Genomic DNA, 17,765 nt, shown 5'->3' with positions numbered 1-17,765 from the left:
ACTAGCGACCCGCCCCGTCTTCGCACTGGTAGTTCAACTAATTTACACAAAACCTTTACAAATTATACATATAAACCTTCCTCTTGAATCACTCTATCTATTAAAAAAAACGCATCAAAATCCGTTGCGTAGTTTTAAAGATCTAAGCATACATAGGGACAGACGGACAGACAGCGGAAAGCGACTTTGTTTTATACTATGTAGTGATAGTGATATGTCAAAAAGAGATATAAAATAAAATGGAATGGATAGAGGGTACCTACAGACCCTACAGTTATTTTGTTAATAGCAAAGATTATAACTCCGTAATAGATGGATACAGTCTAAGGAAAAAACGTGCCTCGAAAATCAAGAAAATTTGACTCTCGATCAGAGGGCGCTACTAGCTTTGGCCTACTGTCGTATAGATGGCGTTGAAGGTTTCGTTTGTTATTTAACAATTCTAACGCATATCAGTGAAAGAACATGGGTCAAAATCATGAAAATAATTAATGCAAATAAAAAAAATCATTTATCCATATTTAAATACATTTTATCGTATTTTTATAAATCTTCATTTTTAGTTTTAAAGTGTGTCGATAGATGGCAGTGAATTTTTTTTTATACCACGTCGGTGGCAATCAAGCAAACGGCCAGCCTGATGTTAAGCAGTTACCGTAGCCTATGGACGCCTGCAACACCGGAGGTATTACACGCGCGTTGCCGACCCTTTAAAAACCTGTACACTCCTTTTTTGAAGAACCCTTATTATTAATTTACTGTGGTTACAAAATTGACTATGACAGTACCGCTCTAGTATAAGTTACTCTATGTTAATAGTCATTTAAACGCGTAAAACAGTCAATAATTGCATAGGTATAGGCACAAATATATAGGTGCTCATTATGTATATTTATTTGGATCAAACGCAGGCAGATAATAGGACAAGACTGAATATTTATCAGTACGGTTTTTACTCACTATTATTTTTAGTCGCTTTTGGCGACATGTTTCGGATTCTTTTGAAATATGTCTCACGATAGTTTAAGTGCGAGGACAAGACTGAATAATTAACGAGCACATTTATCTTTATGGTGCAGGTGCAGGTTAATCATCAGATCCTTTATTCAGAATTATCTAGAACACATGATGAACCCGAACTGATACAATACCAATTACCTCACAGCACTCGTAAAACAATAATAAAACTTCACTGAGATGCCTCGACACGCCATATTGGAACGCAGCCAGCATGTTGGATTTTAATGCACTCCTCACCCAATATAAATTGATCTGCATTGCTCCTACCAACCCTCGTTTCCTGACCTAATTTCTCCTATCACGGGCAATGAAGGAGCTCTTTTCAAAATGGCTAACATCGGAGTTCTAATTTCAAATAACGTATTCGGAAACGAAAGAGCGACAGATGACCATTTAGAGTAATCAATTTTCAGGCATATTTGGAAGGTATTAAGATTGAATTTGCATTGTAGGAATTTGTTGTTGGGTTTTAGTCTTGAAGATTTTGACGTGTTGCCGGTGATTCCGAATAATTGAAACTGGCAAGTTTGTAACGATAGTGTATAAAGTTAGGAACAAATGGCTTTTTAAAGATTTGTTAGCCATAGACATTGTAGAGTAGTTTCCGTGTTTAATATAAGCTTCATATTATCTGCCAACTATGCAGGCATATAGTAAAGAGACCACACAGGACTACTCAAATAATATATATATAAAGATAGACACAAAATGTAAAAATATAAACATTATTTAGTTGGTCAAGCAAATGTTGTCAGTAGAAAAAGACGCGAAGATCTCCCTTCGCGCCTACATCTTTTAAAGCCGCCTTTTTCTATTGTCAAGATTTGCTTGACCAACTATAGAATTCTTATCGCTGTCTGATTTACAAGACTACCTACCTATACTCACACTTATGTATTACTTTTTTATTTTTTTTATTCATAAATTTTAGGAGTTTAGTCGCTGAATACTAGGGAGCGTAGTATATTAGGTGTTCGTAGAACTGATCGAATCAGAAACACGGAACTACGCTCCAGAACTAGAGTTGCAGATGTAGGCGTCAAGACCGCTAAGCTTAAGTGGGACTGGGCGGGACATGTCTGTCGCATGCACCCGGAAAGGTGGGCCGAAATGGTTACTGATTGGGACCCACGGAGCACCACAGGCGGTGCAGGCCGGGGTTCAGGCAGACCAAAAAGGAGATGGCGGGACGACTTGGACGCATTCTACCCCAAATTTGGTGGGAAAATGCCGATGACAGGGTCAAGTGGAGAAAACGAGGGGAGGCCTTTGCCCAGCAGTGAGTGGGAAACCAAAGTAGGCTAATAAAATTAAAAAAAGTCGCTGAATATGTATTACTTATAGGTACAGGTAGTTTAAACTTACCTGTTTTATTTACAATACATATTTTAAGCTTATAGCATCGTTAGCAGACAAATAGACAATACTAATTAAATTCACACCACTTAATACTAAATTAATTTTCATATTTTAACCAAGTTTTCATTAGGTAATAATAACAACACATGTTGGGAGGGTCCCTCCCTTTAAACCTAGAATATAATTTTGTTTGTATACCTACACACTAAACATAAAGGATAAGTTTTTTTCCTAGCTAAGAATTGAACCAAACTGGTTGCCACGTGTTTTGAAGAATACCGAAAAAAGTAGAGACATGTGTCGATAACCTAAACAGAAAAATAACGCAGAACGACTGCGGAATTTGTTCTCAAGTGTCCATGTGGACAAAAATTAACACTTACAGAAACAAATTAAAAGTGGAAAAAATCACTGTCTTGAATAGGTATAGTACGGGCGGCGACCGTATGATCTACTACGTCATCTGATACAAGGATAAACCCCGTGGCACACGTTTATAAAAGAGATGCTATTAAATAGTAAAAAAATTAAAAATTGGCCGAAAGCACGAAAAAACATATAATACCACTTCCGTTTGCAAAAAAAAAGTGAAATTTACGTCATCTGATACAAAGATGAGACTGGTGGCAACAGATAGGAATTTATATGTAGCTTCAGAAACCACTCGTCTGCCAGTACCTGTATGGCCGAAAGTGCGTCTGTCGGGCACTTTAAAGGTACCAAAAAGAGGCATTTGATACAAAGATGAGACTGGTGGCAACAGATAGGAATTTATATGTAGCTTCAGAAACCACTCGTCTGCCAGTTCCTGTATGGCCGAAAGTGCGTCTGTCGGGCACTTTAAAGGTACCAAAAGAGTCATCTGATACAAAGATGAGACTGGTGGCAACAGATAGGGATTTATATGTAGCTTCAGAAACCACTCGTCTGCCAGTACCTGTATGGCCGAAAGTGCGTCTGTCGGGCACTTTAAAGGTACCAAAAAGAGTCATCTGATACAAAGATGAGACTGGTGGCAACAGATAGGAATTTATATGTAGCTTCAGAAACCACTCGTCTGCTAGTACCTGTGTGGCCGGAAGTGCGTCTGTCGGGCACTTTAAAGGTACCAAAAAGAGGCATCTGATACAAAGATGAGACTGGTGGCAACAGATAGGAATTTATATGTAGCTTCAGAAACCACTCGTCTGCCAGTACCTGTATGGCCGAAAGTGCGTCTGTCGGGCACTTTAAAGGTACCAGAAAGAGGCATCTGATACAAAGATGAGACTGGTGGCAACAGATAGGAATTTATATGTAGCTTCAGAAACCACTCGTCTGCCAGTACCTGTATGGCCGAAAGTGCGTCTGTCGGGCACTTTAAAGGTACCAAAAAGAGGCATCTGATACAAAGATGAGACTGGTGGCAACAGATAGGAATTTATATGTAGCTTCAGAAACCACTCGTCTGCCAGTACCTGTATGGCCGGAAGTGCGTCTGTCGGGCACTTTAAAGGTACCAAAAAGAGGCATCTGATACAAAGATGAGACTGGTGGCAACAGATAGGAATTTATATGTAGGTTTCAGAAATTACTCGTCTGCCAGTACCTGTATGGCCGAAAGTGCGTCTGTCGGGCACTTTAAAGGTACCAAAAAGAGGCATCTGATACAAAGATGAGACTGGTGGCAACAGATAGGAATTTGTATGTAGCTTCAGAAACCACTCGTCTGCCAGTACCTGTATGGCCGGAAGTGCGTCTGTCGGGCACTTTAAAGGTACCAAAAAGAGTCATCTGATACAAAGATGAGACTGGTGGCAACAGATAGGAATTTATATGTAGGTTTCAGAAAATACTCATCTGCCAGTTCCTGTATGGCCGATAGTGCGTCTGTCGGGCACTTTAAAGGTACCAAAAAGAGTCATCTGATACAAAGATGAGACTGGTGGCAACAGATAGGAATTTATATGTAGCTTCAGAAACCACTCGTCTGCCAGTTCCTGTATGGCCGGAAGTGCGTCTGTCGGGCACTTTAAAGGTACCAAAAAGAGGCATCTGATACAAAGATGAGACTGGTGGCAACAGATAGGAATTTATATGTAGGTTTCAGAAAATACTCGTCTGCCAGTACCTGTATGGCCGAAAGTGCGTCTGTCGGGCACTTTAAAGGTACCAAAAAGAGTCATCTGATACAAAGATGAGACTGGTGGCAACAGATAGGAATTTATATGTAGCTTCAGAAACCACTCGTCTGCCAGTACCTGTATGGCCGGAAGTGCGTCTGTCGGGCACTTTAATTTAAAGGTACCAAAAAGAGTCATCTGATACAAAGATGACAGCAGATAGGAATTTGTATGTAGGTTTCAGAAAATACTCGTCTGCCAGCTCCCAAATGGCTGAAAGTGCGTCTGCCGGGCACTAAGGTACGAAAAAAGTGGAATTTATGTCAACTGATACAAAGATTGAATTGGATTGGATTTGGAAATTACTCCACCGACAAGAGCAAAGCTCTTAAGTTATGTTGATGATGATACAAAGATGGGACTTGTGGTAAGTGGCAACATGACTTATTGTCCTATGCCCCCTAGGTGGGGCAGAGGGCGTCCACAGTGCGCCGCCATCTGGATCGGTCTTGAGCTTCGTGCTTGACTTCGCTCCAAGTCTTCCCAATAGCCTTCGCCTCTTCAATGATAGTCCGGCGCCAGGTCTGCTTTGGACGGCAACGTTTCCTCTTTCCTTGGGGATTCCAGTCTAGGGCTTGCCTCGGTATGTGTTCAGGATCCCTTCGGAGTGTATGCCCAAACCAACTCCATTTCCGGCGCTTGATCTGCTGGTCGATCGGAGTCTCATTGCAGCATCTCCACAGGTTGATATTGGAAATTTTCTCGGTGTGTGTCAACATAATAAATAGCAATTTATTTGTAGGTTCAGAAAACACTCGTCTGCCAGCTCCCAAATGGCTGAAAGTACGTCTGCTTTAGTGCACGCTGCTCAAATCACTTGTGACTTGGGAGCCCATACATGAAAAGTACCCAATTACAGTTTGGTATACGAAATCTTAATTCAACTATTATAGTCGAGTAGAAAAAAAAGTTAATGGTTATAGTTAAGCAAGCACGTTTTGAATAGTTTATCAAACAATTTAATCAATCTTAGTAAGCCAGTTAAACTGCATTGTAATGGAAATATTATTATAATTTATTCACAACCTTGGCAAATAAGGCCGTACCTATAGTTTTACTACACATTGCCAAAGAGCAATACACTGCGTGTAGAGAATTTGCGAATGTATACTAATAATAAATTACCAATAGTTGACTTACATTCATCACGCTTTACTAACATACAAATCGACACACAACTTTGAGAACAAATAGAATTATTATATTAAATATTTTTTAATTTGTGTTTTTTTCCACCACCACCACTGGAGGCTTTCGTCACTATTTCAGTTTATAATACAAATCGACGTCAATTATGAAGAAAACAAACGGTATGGGTTATAAAATTTCGGTAACTGGTGTCTTTTCTGTAGACGTTACCAAAATTGACGATAAGGATACATTTTTCAAACTTTTTATATCATACAACTTGTAAGAACTAGAAGGTTTTAACATAATTAGGCTTTGAAGTCCGTAAATTTTATGATGTCCACAGGAAAGACGCATTAACCTTACCTAACTAATATAAATAAAAAAAATCACCCGTAGATAAAATGCCTAGAGCTAAAAAGAAGTTAGTCGAACAAAGAAACAGGAATCGTAAACCTGTGTAATACTAGATTGTTAACCAAGGGATGAAAGGCACTCATTTCTGTCGAGGTAGTTTAGTATAACTATCCGAGCCTGAAATGATGCCTTTCACCTGAGTTAAACACTACTTTTCATTTCGAATACGAGGAAATTAAAATACATGTGTTTTGTACAAGTATGTTTCAATTAACCATTTAGGTAAAAGTATCGTTATTTATGGAATGGGTCGTTAATTATCAGAATGGAAATTGTATAAGAAATCAATTTAAAACCATATTTTAATCGCTTATTGTAAAAAAAACGTATATACTTGGAAAGTAAAATGCTCTAGTGCAGAAACGTATTACTTTTTGCACACTTTATGGAACAACAATGGCCCTCTTTCAGAGCATGAGAAATGATAATATTTATAATTGACATCGAATCGAATTTCTTTTCGTCTCAAATAGAACGGAAAAGTGGCGTAAGCTTTAGCAAATAGATTTCCCAACCCGTGTTATATGGGCCAAAGAAATTTATGTCAGAGTCTCATAGTCGAAACTATTTTTAAATGTTTATGAGTGTCTGTCAAAATAGACCGCGGGCCAGGAACAGATTTCCATGACCAATCGCCTCCCGGGCGAAAACTCGTATAGTGGTTAAGGGCTATGTATGATGAACCCTCGTGAACGTCAGCTGCCGCTCCGTTGGTGGGTTGAGGAATGGCAGCAAATAAAGTCTATAAAAAAAATTTAGTCATCGCCTCCCGCTTGATACTTTGTCAGATGATAGTTTAGATGCTATTGTTAATAGACAAAATCGTCAGCCGATTGTGTCGCCGTGGAAAGACCGTCAGCTGGTCGCATGAATATGTAAAAAAGAAAATTCTTTTCAGTCATCGGCGTCATCGCCTCTCGTTTGATACTTTGTCAGATGGTAGTTTAGATGCTATTGTTAATAAAACAAATCGTCAGCCGGGTGTATCGCGGTGGAAAGACCGTGTTACGCGTTTCGGTAGCTGCCATTCCTCACCCCACCAACGGAGCGGCAGCTGACGTTCACGAGGGTTCATCATACATAGCAGTTAACCGCTATACGAGTTTTCGCCCGGGAGGCGATGACTGACGAAATTTGCGCCTGGCTCGCGGTCCAAAATAACATTCGCCTAAATGCATAGACGATATGTAGATGTGTGTGTAAACAAATAAACTATTTATGTGTGGGAGTGTAACGGTTGCGCGCGCAAAAGGAAATTTTAAAATTGTAATTGAATTGTGTTTACATTTGTTCTGTGTTGGTTTAGAGAATTAACAGTCTTTTGTTATACTGTTCATGTTTTGTTTACACGTAGCACTAGATAGATAAGATTTTAAAACAGTCTGAACCTGAAAAGTTTTCAAAAACATACACAATCTAATGAAATGATTAACTTTTTCTTATTACTCGTTGCCATATCATTTTGTACGGGGACAGTGAACTTGTTAAAACTATGCATTTTTATGGTTATAAACTCTCCATAATCGGCCATCTACTAAGCATATTGGTAGAACAAGGGACAAGGGTTAACATTTATTCTTACAAACTTTGCTACATTCGTCTTTCGGCTGACGGGACAGAATAGCAAGAAATTAATCCACCCTGAATTTTTTTAATAACAATCTATGTGAACAAATTACACAGGTTTACGATTCCTGCCTCTTTGTTAAGTCTCCAGCAAGCTTTCGGTTCTCCATACAAATAACTTAGTCACGCTTTTATTTCAAAACGACCAGCTAGATTGCTTTGAAACTTTGTACTTACAATAGAATAAGGTATATCTATGTCTGTAATTAGTTTATGTAGCTTCAGATGGGCTATTGTTGTTTTTTAAATACATACAAAATAAACTGCGAATTTAAGTTTTTCATACAAAACTTGTTTTCGCTCTATTTCGTTTGTTTTATAAACTGGACCAATATAAACTAGTTTCAGATATACCGGAGCGGCCGAGGTGCTCAAAATATCTGAACACGCACTCTAACACCTTACCAATAGAGGCGTGTTCAGATATTTGTGAGCACCTTGGCCGCTCTGCACAATCCAACACGTACATAGTTTTAAAATAAAATGAGACCGAAACTCTGTTTGTATGGGAAGGTGAAATTCGACCGAGCTTGCTGGGGCGTCCCCAGTGGGGACTCTTAACCAACTTCTTTCTAAACCAAAAGTTGGTTGCCGAGGTTGGTGCGTTGTAAAGGCTGATTAGACGAGAGGTTAATTTCATAGCAAGCATCCGTTATATAACAATACGCAATTCGCGAACTAACGCCCGGAGGCTCAGAACAGGTCTCATCTAGGCTGCGTTGCCTCACCACTTACCTAACTTGGCGTACCAAGTTCAACTAACGTTTGATGGAATTCATTATAAAAAGTGGTTTCTCTTAGGCCTAAGATTAAACGTAAGACGGAAAAGTTTTGTATTTGTAATTGTTTTGTATAATATGATTTTGTCAGTAACATTTATCCAAATGAGATTAAATGGACATTGATTTGTGAGTTTAAATCAGCTTCAGGTTACAAAAGTAGTCAGAAACGCGTAACTATTCAGAATTGCCATAAAACAAACCTAACCTAACCTTTATCAGTACGGTTTTTACTCACTATTATTTTTAGTCGCTTTTGGCGACATGTTTCGGATTCTTTGGGAATCCATCCTCAGGCACGAGTGTCCGCGGCGGTTGTACGTCGTGCACTTTTGAAATATGTCTCACGATAGTTTAAGTGCGACTAACCTAACCTATGTACAGGATAACCTTAAGAAAATCCTGAAATGTTAATTGTTTCAGAATTATGACTAATGATAAGCGGACATATAGTACGTTATGACTTTCAATAATTATGTGAAACAACCGTGCAATTTGGTTATACTTTTGCACTTTCGTGAAATTGCAACGTCTTTCACTTTATGATCCTAGCCCTCTATTATTCCCCTAAGGGGCCCACTGACTATCAGTCCGCCGGACGATATCGGCCTATCAGTTGTTCGGAACTGTCAAATTTTTGTTCTAACTGACAGGCCGATATCGTCCGGCGGACTGATAGTCAGTGGGCCCCAAAGGAATAGTGGTAGTGAAATATTCACATATAAAACTGAAAACGTTTATCTCCTTTCGTATCATTCGCTCGAGAGATCAATGTTTTATGATAAACTCTGGTATTTCTATTACAAAACCTTTTGGCGGCCGGTTGGCGTATTTGCAAAACATATTTATTTTGTTGTTCAATAATAATTTATTTGTGCCAACACGTATCGTTTTTATAGACGGCTCTTACGCCTTCGATAAAATGTGACGTTTACTTAAATTACTGCCGCCATTTATGATGTTCATTCCATCACTTATTTTATCAAGTCAATTTGTCAACAGATACAGCGGCGAAAACAACGAGTAAAGGGGCCCACTGACTATCAGTCCGACGGACGATATCGGCCTGTCAGTTTGAACAAAAATTCGACAGTTCCGAACAACTATCGCCGATAGTCCGGCGGACTGATAGTCAGTGGGCCCCTTTACGACGCCACAACAGTAATGTAGAGGGCCTACCGCGAACCGCGTTCGACGTGTTGCCTCTCTGTCGAACTTGTATATTCGTACGTAAGTGTGACAGGTAGGCAACACGTCGAACATGGTTCGCAGTAGGCCCTCAGCTGCAGTTGAGTTGACATCCGAATGTCACCTTTTCAAGTTTTCATTTACCCGTAACCCCGTAAGGCATCAATGTGGCATCAAAACATTACGTACCTACTAGTACCTACCGTACCGACCCATAGATTTAGAACTTGTACAATGTGTAAGTATGCTATGTTTTTATGTGCAAATAAATGATTGATTGATTGAATATGTCTCCAACCTTGGGGCTTTAACTGTAGGGCTCGATTCAACTCGCTAAATCGAGCAACTTTTACTATGGAACCAACCCCGAAATCGCGAAATTTTTTTTGACTTTCCCATAGAAAAACTTCGACATCTGATCAGCCAAAATGGTTAAACCAATATTTTGTCGCGTTTTCGGGGTTTGTCCAATAACAAACGTAGCTCAGTGTAGCGAGTAGAATCGAGCCCCATGACGAGAGACCTTGTATATGGCGTGGCTCACTCAGCGATTTCGTCGCGTCGTTACAAGTACATGCGGCTAACACCAATTTTGGTGTCTAGCCATAGGTAGTTACCGCCGTTGCCGCGCACCGCTACGGAACGGACGCCTGCTCGCGCTTGCGCCACCTAGCGGTCATATCTGTCGTAAATGTCGTAGACGCGTTTTGTTAGAGATCTGTACTATTATTTATTCTGTGGCATGAATTAGGTTTTATAATCCCAATTGTCTTCCATTCATAAGCCGGAACAATACCCGCGCCATCGTTACATAATCAGCCTTGGCATTGGTACGGCGCGGCGGCGTGCCAAATCTGTTCATAAGCGTTGCCAAATACGGTGCCAGGCAGGTGGAATTTTTTAGCTGGTTATAGGAAAATGCGGAGACCGTTATTTTTGTTGTTTGAAATTCGAAATTGGATTTTGTATTTGTACATGTTTGAGTTTTAATTTTTAATGACGTTTCTTAACTTTTTCAAGTACAAAACAGTACCACAGTCACCATCAGATATATCGGAGCGGCCGAGATGTTCACAATAACTGAACACGCACTCTAACGCCTTGACAATAGAGGCGTGTTCAGATATTTGTGAGCACTTTGGCCGCTCCGATATATCTGATGGCTGTACTTTACCTAGTTTGGGTTTGTTGGGGATGGGGATAGAAGGTAGTGTCCGACTAAAACCGATTTTTTTGCTTTAGTTTCCAGGAAAACCGAAATTTTCGGTAGTTTTTTGCCGAAACCGAACCTTTGACCGAATCATGATTTTTATGCCGAAACTCAATTCGAAACTTCGGTCGGACACTAACAGAAGGGTCATTTATTTTATAAGTACGGTACGACTTAGCTACGCGGGCAAAGTCGCGGGCAGAGGCTATAGTTAAAAAATCATTCATGTCAATTATATTACACAAGTGCATACAACGGTCATTTCTCAGTATTGACATGTCAGTTGTCATGCATTCGGTATTGTACAAACTTACAACTTAATTATTCTCAATGCGTCTTTCGGGACACTAAATTTGTACGCGTAATGAATAAAACACTGTTTGTACATGTTTGTCATACAATTATCACCCGCATTTGGGTGGTGGGAAAAATGCATTTATAAAACGTATATAAATATGACGCTGACTTAATATTCAAGACGTTATTTGTAAAAAGTTGACATTAAATATTATTATGTTACCGTAAAACCTGTTTTTAATTGAAAACGCGTTTTCCCTAGTTGAGTTGAAAGTTGAAACTAGGAGTTTCCGTATTGTCTCAGTGAAATTGCGTTTTCACTATTTAAAACTACTTTTCCGTAAGGCCTCGCGGCGAAAACTTTTCAGTCAAAACTAGTTTTTACTAGACGATGCACGTAATGAAAGAAGTTGTTTTTTAAGTTAACAAAAATACTTAGTCGGTATTTGTTCAAGGTTAACCTAACATGCTCCACCTCACTTCGCTCGTCGTCCCACCTATCTTTGACTTAGGTTCATTCACTTTTTTAAATAATCAAAACAAGTAACAAAAGCAGTGCGGTATTTCATCATCTTCCTAGAAATGTCCCGACTTTTTGCCCGAACCCATGAGAGCCTGGGGTCCGCTTGGCAACTAATCCACAGAACTGGCATCTGACCTTACAAGTTTCATAGCGTTTTTACAACATTTCATTCAGTCAAATGGTCTTACAAGTCAATTGGGTAACATACTACCAATTTACGTCATTTTACCAAAAAATACCTATTTATCGTATTGCAATAAATCAGTGCCGCCTGCGCACACGCCGATGTCTCCTCAATGAGTTTCATTCTCTCTATTTATAGACCAATTTCATCTCGTAAGTGCAATATTTATGTCATTTAAAACAGAACCTTGACTTAAAGCAATAAAGTATAATTTTAAATGTTTATTTATAGAACAATTTCAGCTGTTTTGTCGTTAGTCTAATACTAGTCACTGAAAATAGAACCTTGACTTAGCGTAATATGGTATAATTTTGAATGGTGACTGAGTGTGCTTTGTGTTTTCAAAGATTTGAGAGCTGCCACGGAATTTGAGAGTATAGAGGTTTGTTTACTAAGAAGGGCGTTTATAGAGACGTAAGGGAAATGCAAAGTGCAAACATTACTCACGGCTATAATGGCTATTTTCATGTATTTAAACTAACTAACTGAATAAACTACGTACATAATATATTTTAATTAGATAACAGGTAAGGTAATTAAATTACGTTTGTATAGGTGGGTGAATCAACTTTTAATGTTCAACATCAAACGTACAGAGTCCCTGATCGATATTACATATTTATAATAAAGGTAATGAGCTTTATTTGCATTCCATTCTGTTCCCAGTAATATTACGTAACATTTCATCACGAAACATTGAATTGTTTTTTACAATTTATCCGGTTTTTAATGGTTGTCCGAAAGACCAAAAGATGGTTTTCATAGTACGTCAAATTGTCCCTTTGCGACGGTGCACCATACAAATTTGAATCATGAAAAAAAATACTATTGTGGGATTGATATACATATACACATAATCATTTTTATGGATAAGTATCATCAATAAAACACCGATTTCTTATATTTGTACTAAACCGTTTATAAATTTCTTGCGTTTTAATTTTGTCCCTTGAAATTATCCGCGTCATGCAGGTCCATCGGACAACCATAAATTAGTTACGGAATCTAAATGTAGATGGCGCAGTAAGGCACTTGACAACAAGTTTAATTTCCTGGTAATCTGATAGGTCTAGCCGCCATTTTGAATAAACGACACTCGCGGCGTCAGTCGGTCGGGTACTGTTGGTGAGTGCGGGGTGGTTTTATTGTCTGTCCATCGGACCACCGGCACAAATTCGTAAGTACTTAATATATTTGAATAAATTATGTCGTACTAGATTCTGTTATATGTATATGTTACGGTAAGGGTGAAATAAAACACAACAAATTATTAATTTTTATTGTACGGTTCAAAGTTTTAGAAAAGTCCCTCGGACAACTAGTCACTCGGACAACTGATTTGGTTGTCCTTGGGACATTTTGGTTGTCCGTTAGACAAAAATGATGTGATAAGATTTTTAATAGGGTAAATACATGTGATAAGATGTTAACCTTTTGACCGCCAAAGACGGTAAATCACGTCGTCGACATTTTGTGCCACTCACGCCGCCGACGTCATTTGCCGTCCAAACTTAATTTATCAAAGACTCTTTAATAAATAACTATATTTCTTTGTTTGTATTTGCATTATTTTATTTTGCCCTTCTACTTTATTGTATAACTTTATTACAATTCAACTATGAATAGAAGGTTAAAAAAAAACAACATTATGTTATAATACGACTTACCCAGTAAATAGCATAGCTAGCCACGCCAAAAACGGCACTTGACGTCGCCTAGTGATGTGACCGAGTCATGGAGGAATAATATTATTATATGAAAGTAACAATCTCCTAATAGAAATCGTTTCGCGCAGTTCCGACAAACACGCTAGCGCCATCAATAATAGATATGGCTTAATCCCATACATTTTGTAATAGTTGTTTTTGCTAAAATAACTGCTATTTGTGCTGTTACGGTACTTGTTTTCGTGCTTAATTTAAACAACTTGGTTTGAAAGACGGTACTGACCTTTTGTGATAATGTAACCCCTTATGCATTTATTTTATTGTAACGATACTGCAGTTTGCTAATTAGTAGGTAATAATAATCGACAACGGGTTTGCACATCTCTGAGTAACGCGCGCTTATCAGTGTTCCGTGCGCCCATGACGGCACTTCACGTCCGATGCCTGACGTCACCACCAAGTAGTGATGTGGCATTATTGAGAGATTTGAGTGGAAGTTACAAGTACATTTTGATATTTAAATACGTTATTTAAAGGTTTTTAGTAGAGCTAAAAGCCAGAATTATCTAATATTATATTGTAAAACACCTGTGTAGTGGTTCTTCTAATCTAAGTATGTCAAAAACGAAATCAGTGAAAATATCGATATCCTGTTTTGTAATCACTATTGTTCTCTAAGGTTTTATTTTGCTTCATTGCGGTGTCACGTCGAGTTACGTCAATGCTTGGCGTTCAAAAGGTTAAATAGGGTAAATACCCAGTCTTTGACCTTTCGCTTTGACATAAGGTTAATTTTAAGATATCAACAATTACATTTTTTTTTCAATCACGGGGATCTTTACCGTAATTATAACTTGCTTACACGTATTTCATGTAAATAAAACTGTCTGTATGAAACTGTTTTTTTTTAATTTATGGATTGAAATTGTAAAAAAAATACCGTTGGTACGGAACCCTCGGCGCACGAGTCTGACTCGCACTTGACCGGTTTTTATTTACATGAGTCGATATCGCGGAAACCGAAGACAATATTAAATACGTATTTCATTTTAGGCAATGGGGTTGACGGAGAAGGAAAAATCTAGGCGCTATAGAGAGAGACTTAAAGCAGACCCAGAAAAATTGGCTGAAAGGAAGCGAAAAAAAAGAGAAAGTTATCATAAAAACAAAATATCGATATCAGCTATGCAGCCTGAGGACAAAAAAAACTGCAGAACCATATGGAAATTGCGTAAACAAGAACAAAGAAAGAGATCAAAAGCACTTCGAAACATACTACAAGAAACACCACCAAGTTCTCCGTCTACTTTGCAGGAAATCAATATACCACAAGATCAATATGTACCCACTCCGCCGGCTTCTCCCTTTGCACCTCTGGAATCTGAACAGAACAAAAAAAGAGGAAGGAAAATAATCCGTAGAGATAGATCTAAGATGTACAAAGAAAATTTAAAATTACGAAGCCAAGCCAATATGTGGAAAAAAAAATTTGAAAAATTTAAGAAGAGGGCTCATCGTAAAGCAAACGAATTAAATAAAATTAAAGAAAAAAGAACCGTGGCAGAAAATGAATTATACGAAAAATACAAAACTTTAACTCGTGCTATAAAGAAAAACTACATGACAACAAAGGCACGAGAAGGGAAAAGGATGTTGAGAAAGATATTTGAAAACGTAGATGAATCACGCAAGAAACAAATCATACAGGACAGTTTAGGTGTAAAAGGAAGCGCTAAAGCAAAGACAACATGTAAGGGTGAAACGGAACTAATAAAGAAAGTAAAATGTTTTTTCCAAAGAGATGATGTGTCAAGAAACACCGCCGGCAAGAAAGAAACCGTCACTAAAGGAAAAGAAAAAGTTCAAAAACGGTTCCTTTTAGAGTCAATGGAAAATTTATTCAAAGCGTTTAAGTTGGAGAATCCAGGGACAAAATGTTCCTATTTCTATTTTACGAAACATCGACCCTTCTACGTACTCAGACCAACAGTAGATGGCAGGGATATGTGCCTTTGTAAAACACATGCAAATGCAGCAGCTAAAATAAAGGCTCTAAAGCAGAAAAGAGTTATTAATGCGGTGGATACAAGTACACTGATTCTAGAAACAGTGTGTGACAGTAATAAAATGGATTGTATGTTTGGTACTTGTGTACAATGTCAAGATAGAGAAATAAAAATAAACGAAGATAATGTTAAGGGTAAAATGCAATGGTTTGAATGGGTGAGAGAAGAGGAAATTTATGTAAAAGGAGGCAAAAGGATGAAATCTATTAAGAATGTTAAAAGATTGAATGAAGATTTGGTACAAAACATGATAGATAAATTTAAAGAGGATCTGAAAATATTAAAAAAACATATTTTCAATATGAAAACCCAGTACAGGAATTTCCGGCAAAGTGTTGATAACATTAAACCAAACGAAGCCGTAATTTTAGTTGATTTCAGCGAAAATTATAGTGCAAAATGCCATGAAGAAATTCAAGCACACCATTTTGGTGGATCCCGCAACCAAATAACACTCCACACTGTTGTCGTATACCTGCACGACAAAGACAAAAATTACAAGGTATCTTCTTTTTGCTCTGTATCGCCATGCAATATCCATCAACCTGCTGCAATATGGGCGCACTTACATCCGATTCTAACAAGCATTATTGAAGATTACCCTGAAATTGACACTATCCATTACTTTTCTGATGGACCTTTCTCTCAGTATCGCCAGAAAGGTAACTTCTTCTTGGCTTGTACAAAAACATTTGACTACGGGTTTCAAGCATTTAGCTGGTCATTCTTCGAAGCAGGTCATGGCAAGGGAGCGGCTGATGGAATTGGGGGATTCCTTAAAAGAGAGGCGGATAACAAGGTAGCAACTGGAAAAGACATAACCGATGCATTTGGATTTTACCAAGCCCTCAAGGAATCTAGCAAAATCAAATTGTTTTATATAATCAAAGAAAAAATTGACGATGTTCAAAATTGTATTCCAAAGGATCTTGTCCCTCTGCCTGGAACCAAAGATGTGCACCAAATCTTTTCAAGGATTCGTGGCCAACTAAAGTATAGAAATTTGAGTTGTTTTTGCTCAAGAGGATTGTGCGACTGTTTGCATCCAAAGTTTTACTCACCTACCCCAACTTTAAGAATAATTCCATCCCCTGTGGACATGTGTGAGGACAACATACTTGATGATGTAGACAACATACGTGATGATATTATATCCAGTGATGATACTGATGATGATTTGCCTTTGAGTGCCCTGGTTTCTTTAAAACAGGATGACATCTTATTTACTGATCTACATAAGGCTCCAAACAAAAGTATTTACAACTGTGTGTATGGTTCTTCTGATGAGTCTAATGATGAAAAAAATACTACACAGCCATCAGTATCAGGGCAAAACCAGTTATTACCTGGAATGGGTGATTATCTACTCGTCAAAGTTTATGGCACCAAAGGCAAATCATACCATATTTACGCATGCATTGCTCAAAGCAATATCGACGACGATGGAGAAATTAAAGTCACATTTATGAAATGTGTTAAAGGTGGGAAACTATTTGTCCTCAATGAAAAAGATGTCTCCTATGTTGCTTATGAAGACATCGTTCAAAAACTTCCTAATCCGGAAATTCAATTGAAAAGAGGTGTCAATTATTTTAAGTTTCCAATAGACACCAATGTTTTTGAAAAGTAATTTATTGTAGGGAACTGTTGATCTCCATTAGGTTAAGAAAAACTAATTTTTCGATAGATACGTTAATTAGAAAAGAGGCGTCAATATTATTTTAAGGTTTTCATTGGATACCAATGTTTTTCAGAAGATTTTTATTTTAGGGGTATAACAACAACTGTTGGTCTCCAATTAGTCTAAGATTTTTTAAAGATTATTCTCTGAATATGACTCGTATTGTGATCTTTTATTATAAGAAAGAGACTGTCAAAGACTGCACTAAGTATAAAAAATGTTAACTAGTTGATTTAAAGTTGTTGATTATTAAGAATTGTATTATCACAATTCTTAATGTTGTTAGGTGTGCTGAAATATTAAAACTGCTTCCTAATACTTCAATAAATTTGTTTTATTTAGTACCTTCCTGAAGATTGTAGGCTCTAAAATGTCCTTTGGACAACCAGATATGTCCTTGGGACAACTACGTTGTCCCTGAATTGAAAATCACTTATTGTTATTTTTTTCGTTTTAAC

The 17,765-nt window shown here is 38.0% G+C and overlaps 2 protein-coding genes across 6 annotated transcripts in view; both read left to right on the top strand.

The window, feature by feature from the left end:
- The window catches only part of LOC134742211 (uncharacterized), a 547,188-nt gene that overhangs the window by 41,317 nt on the left and 488,106 nt on the right, over positions 1–17,765 (top strand). The gene's annotated exons all lie outside the window — the stretch shown is intronic.
- Positions 12,523–17,537, top strand: LOC134742200 (uncharacterized). Of its 2 annotated transcripts, XR_010127926.1 has the most exons (3): positions 12,523–13,318; positions 14,300–14,459; positions 17,384–17,537. XR_010127926.1 is itself a non-coding variant. In XM_063675201.1 (2 exons), exon 2 carries the CDS (start codon positions 14,617–14,619, stop codon positions 17,254–17,256), a length of 2,640 nt encoding a protein of 879 aa, XP_063531271.1. In that variant the 5' UTR covers positions 12,523–13,318; positions 14,300–14,616; the 3' UTR covers positions 17,257–17,342. The 2 variants fall into 2 exon arrangements, 1 of the variants encoding a protein (XP_063531271.1); XM_063675201.1 differs by lacking the exon at positions 17,384–17,537 and having other exon boundaries at positions 14,300–17,342.

Source organism: Cydia strobilella, chromosome 6 (genome assembly GCF_947568885.1).
Source record: "Cydia strobilella chromosome 6, ilCydStro3.1, whole genome shotgun sequence".
Lineage (NCBI taxonomy): Eukaryota > Metazoa > Arthropoda > Insecta > Lepidoptera > Tortricidae > Cydia > Cydia strobilella.
Note: the sequence above shows the minus strand (reverse complement) of the source record. Positions and strands in the feature narration are given on the sequence as shown.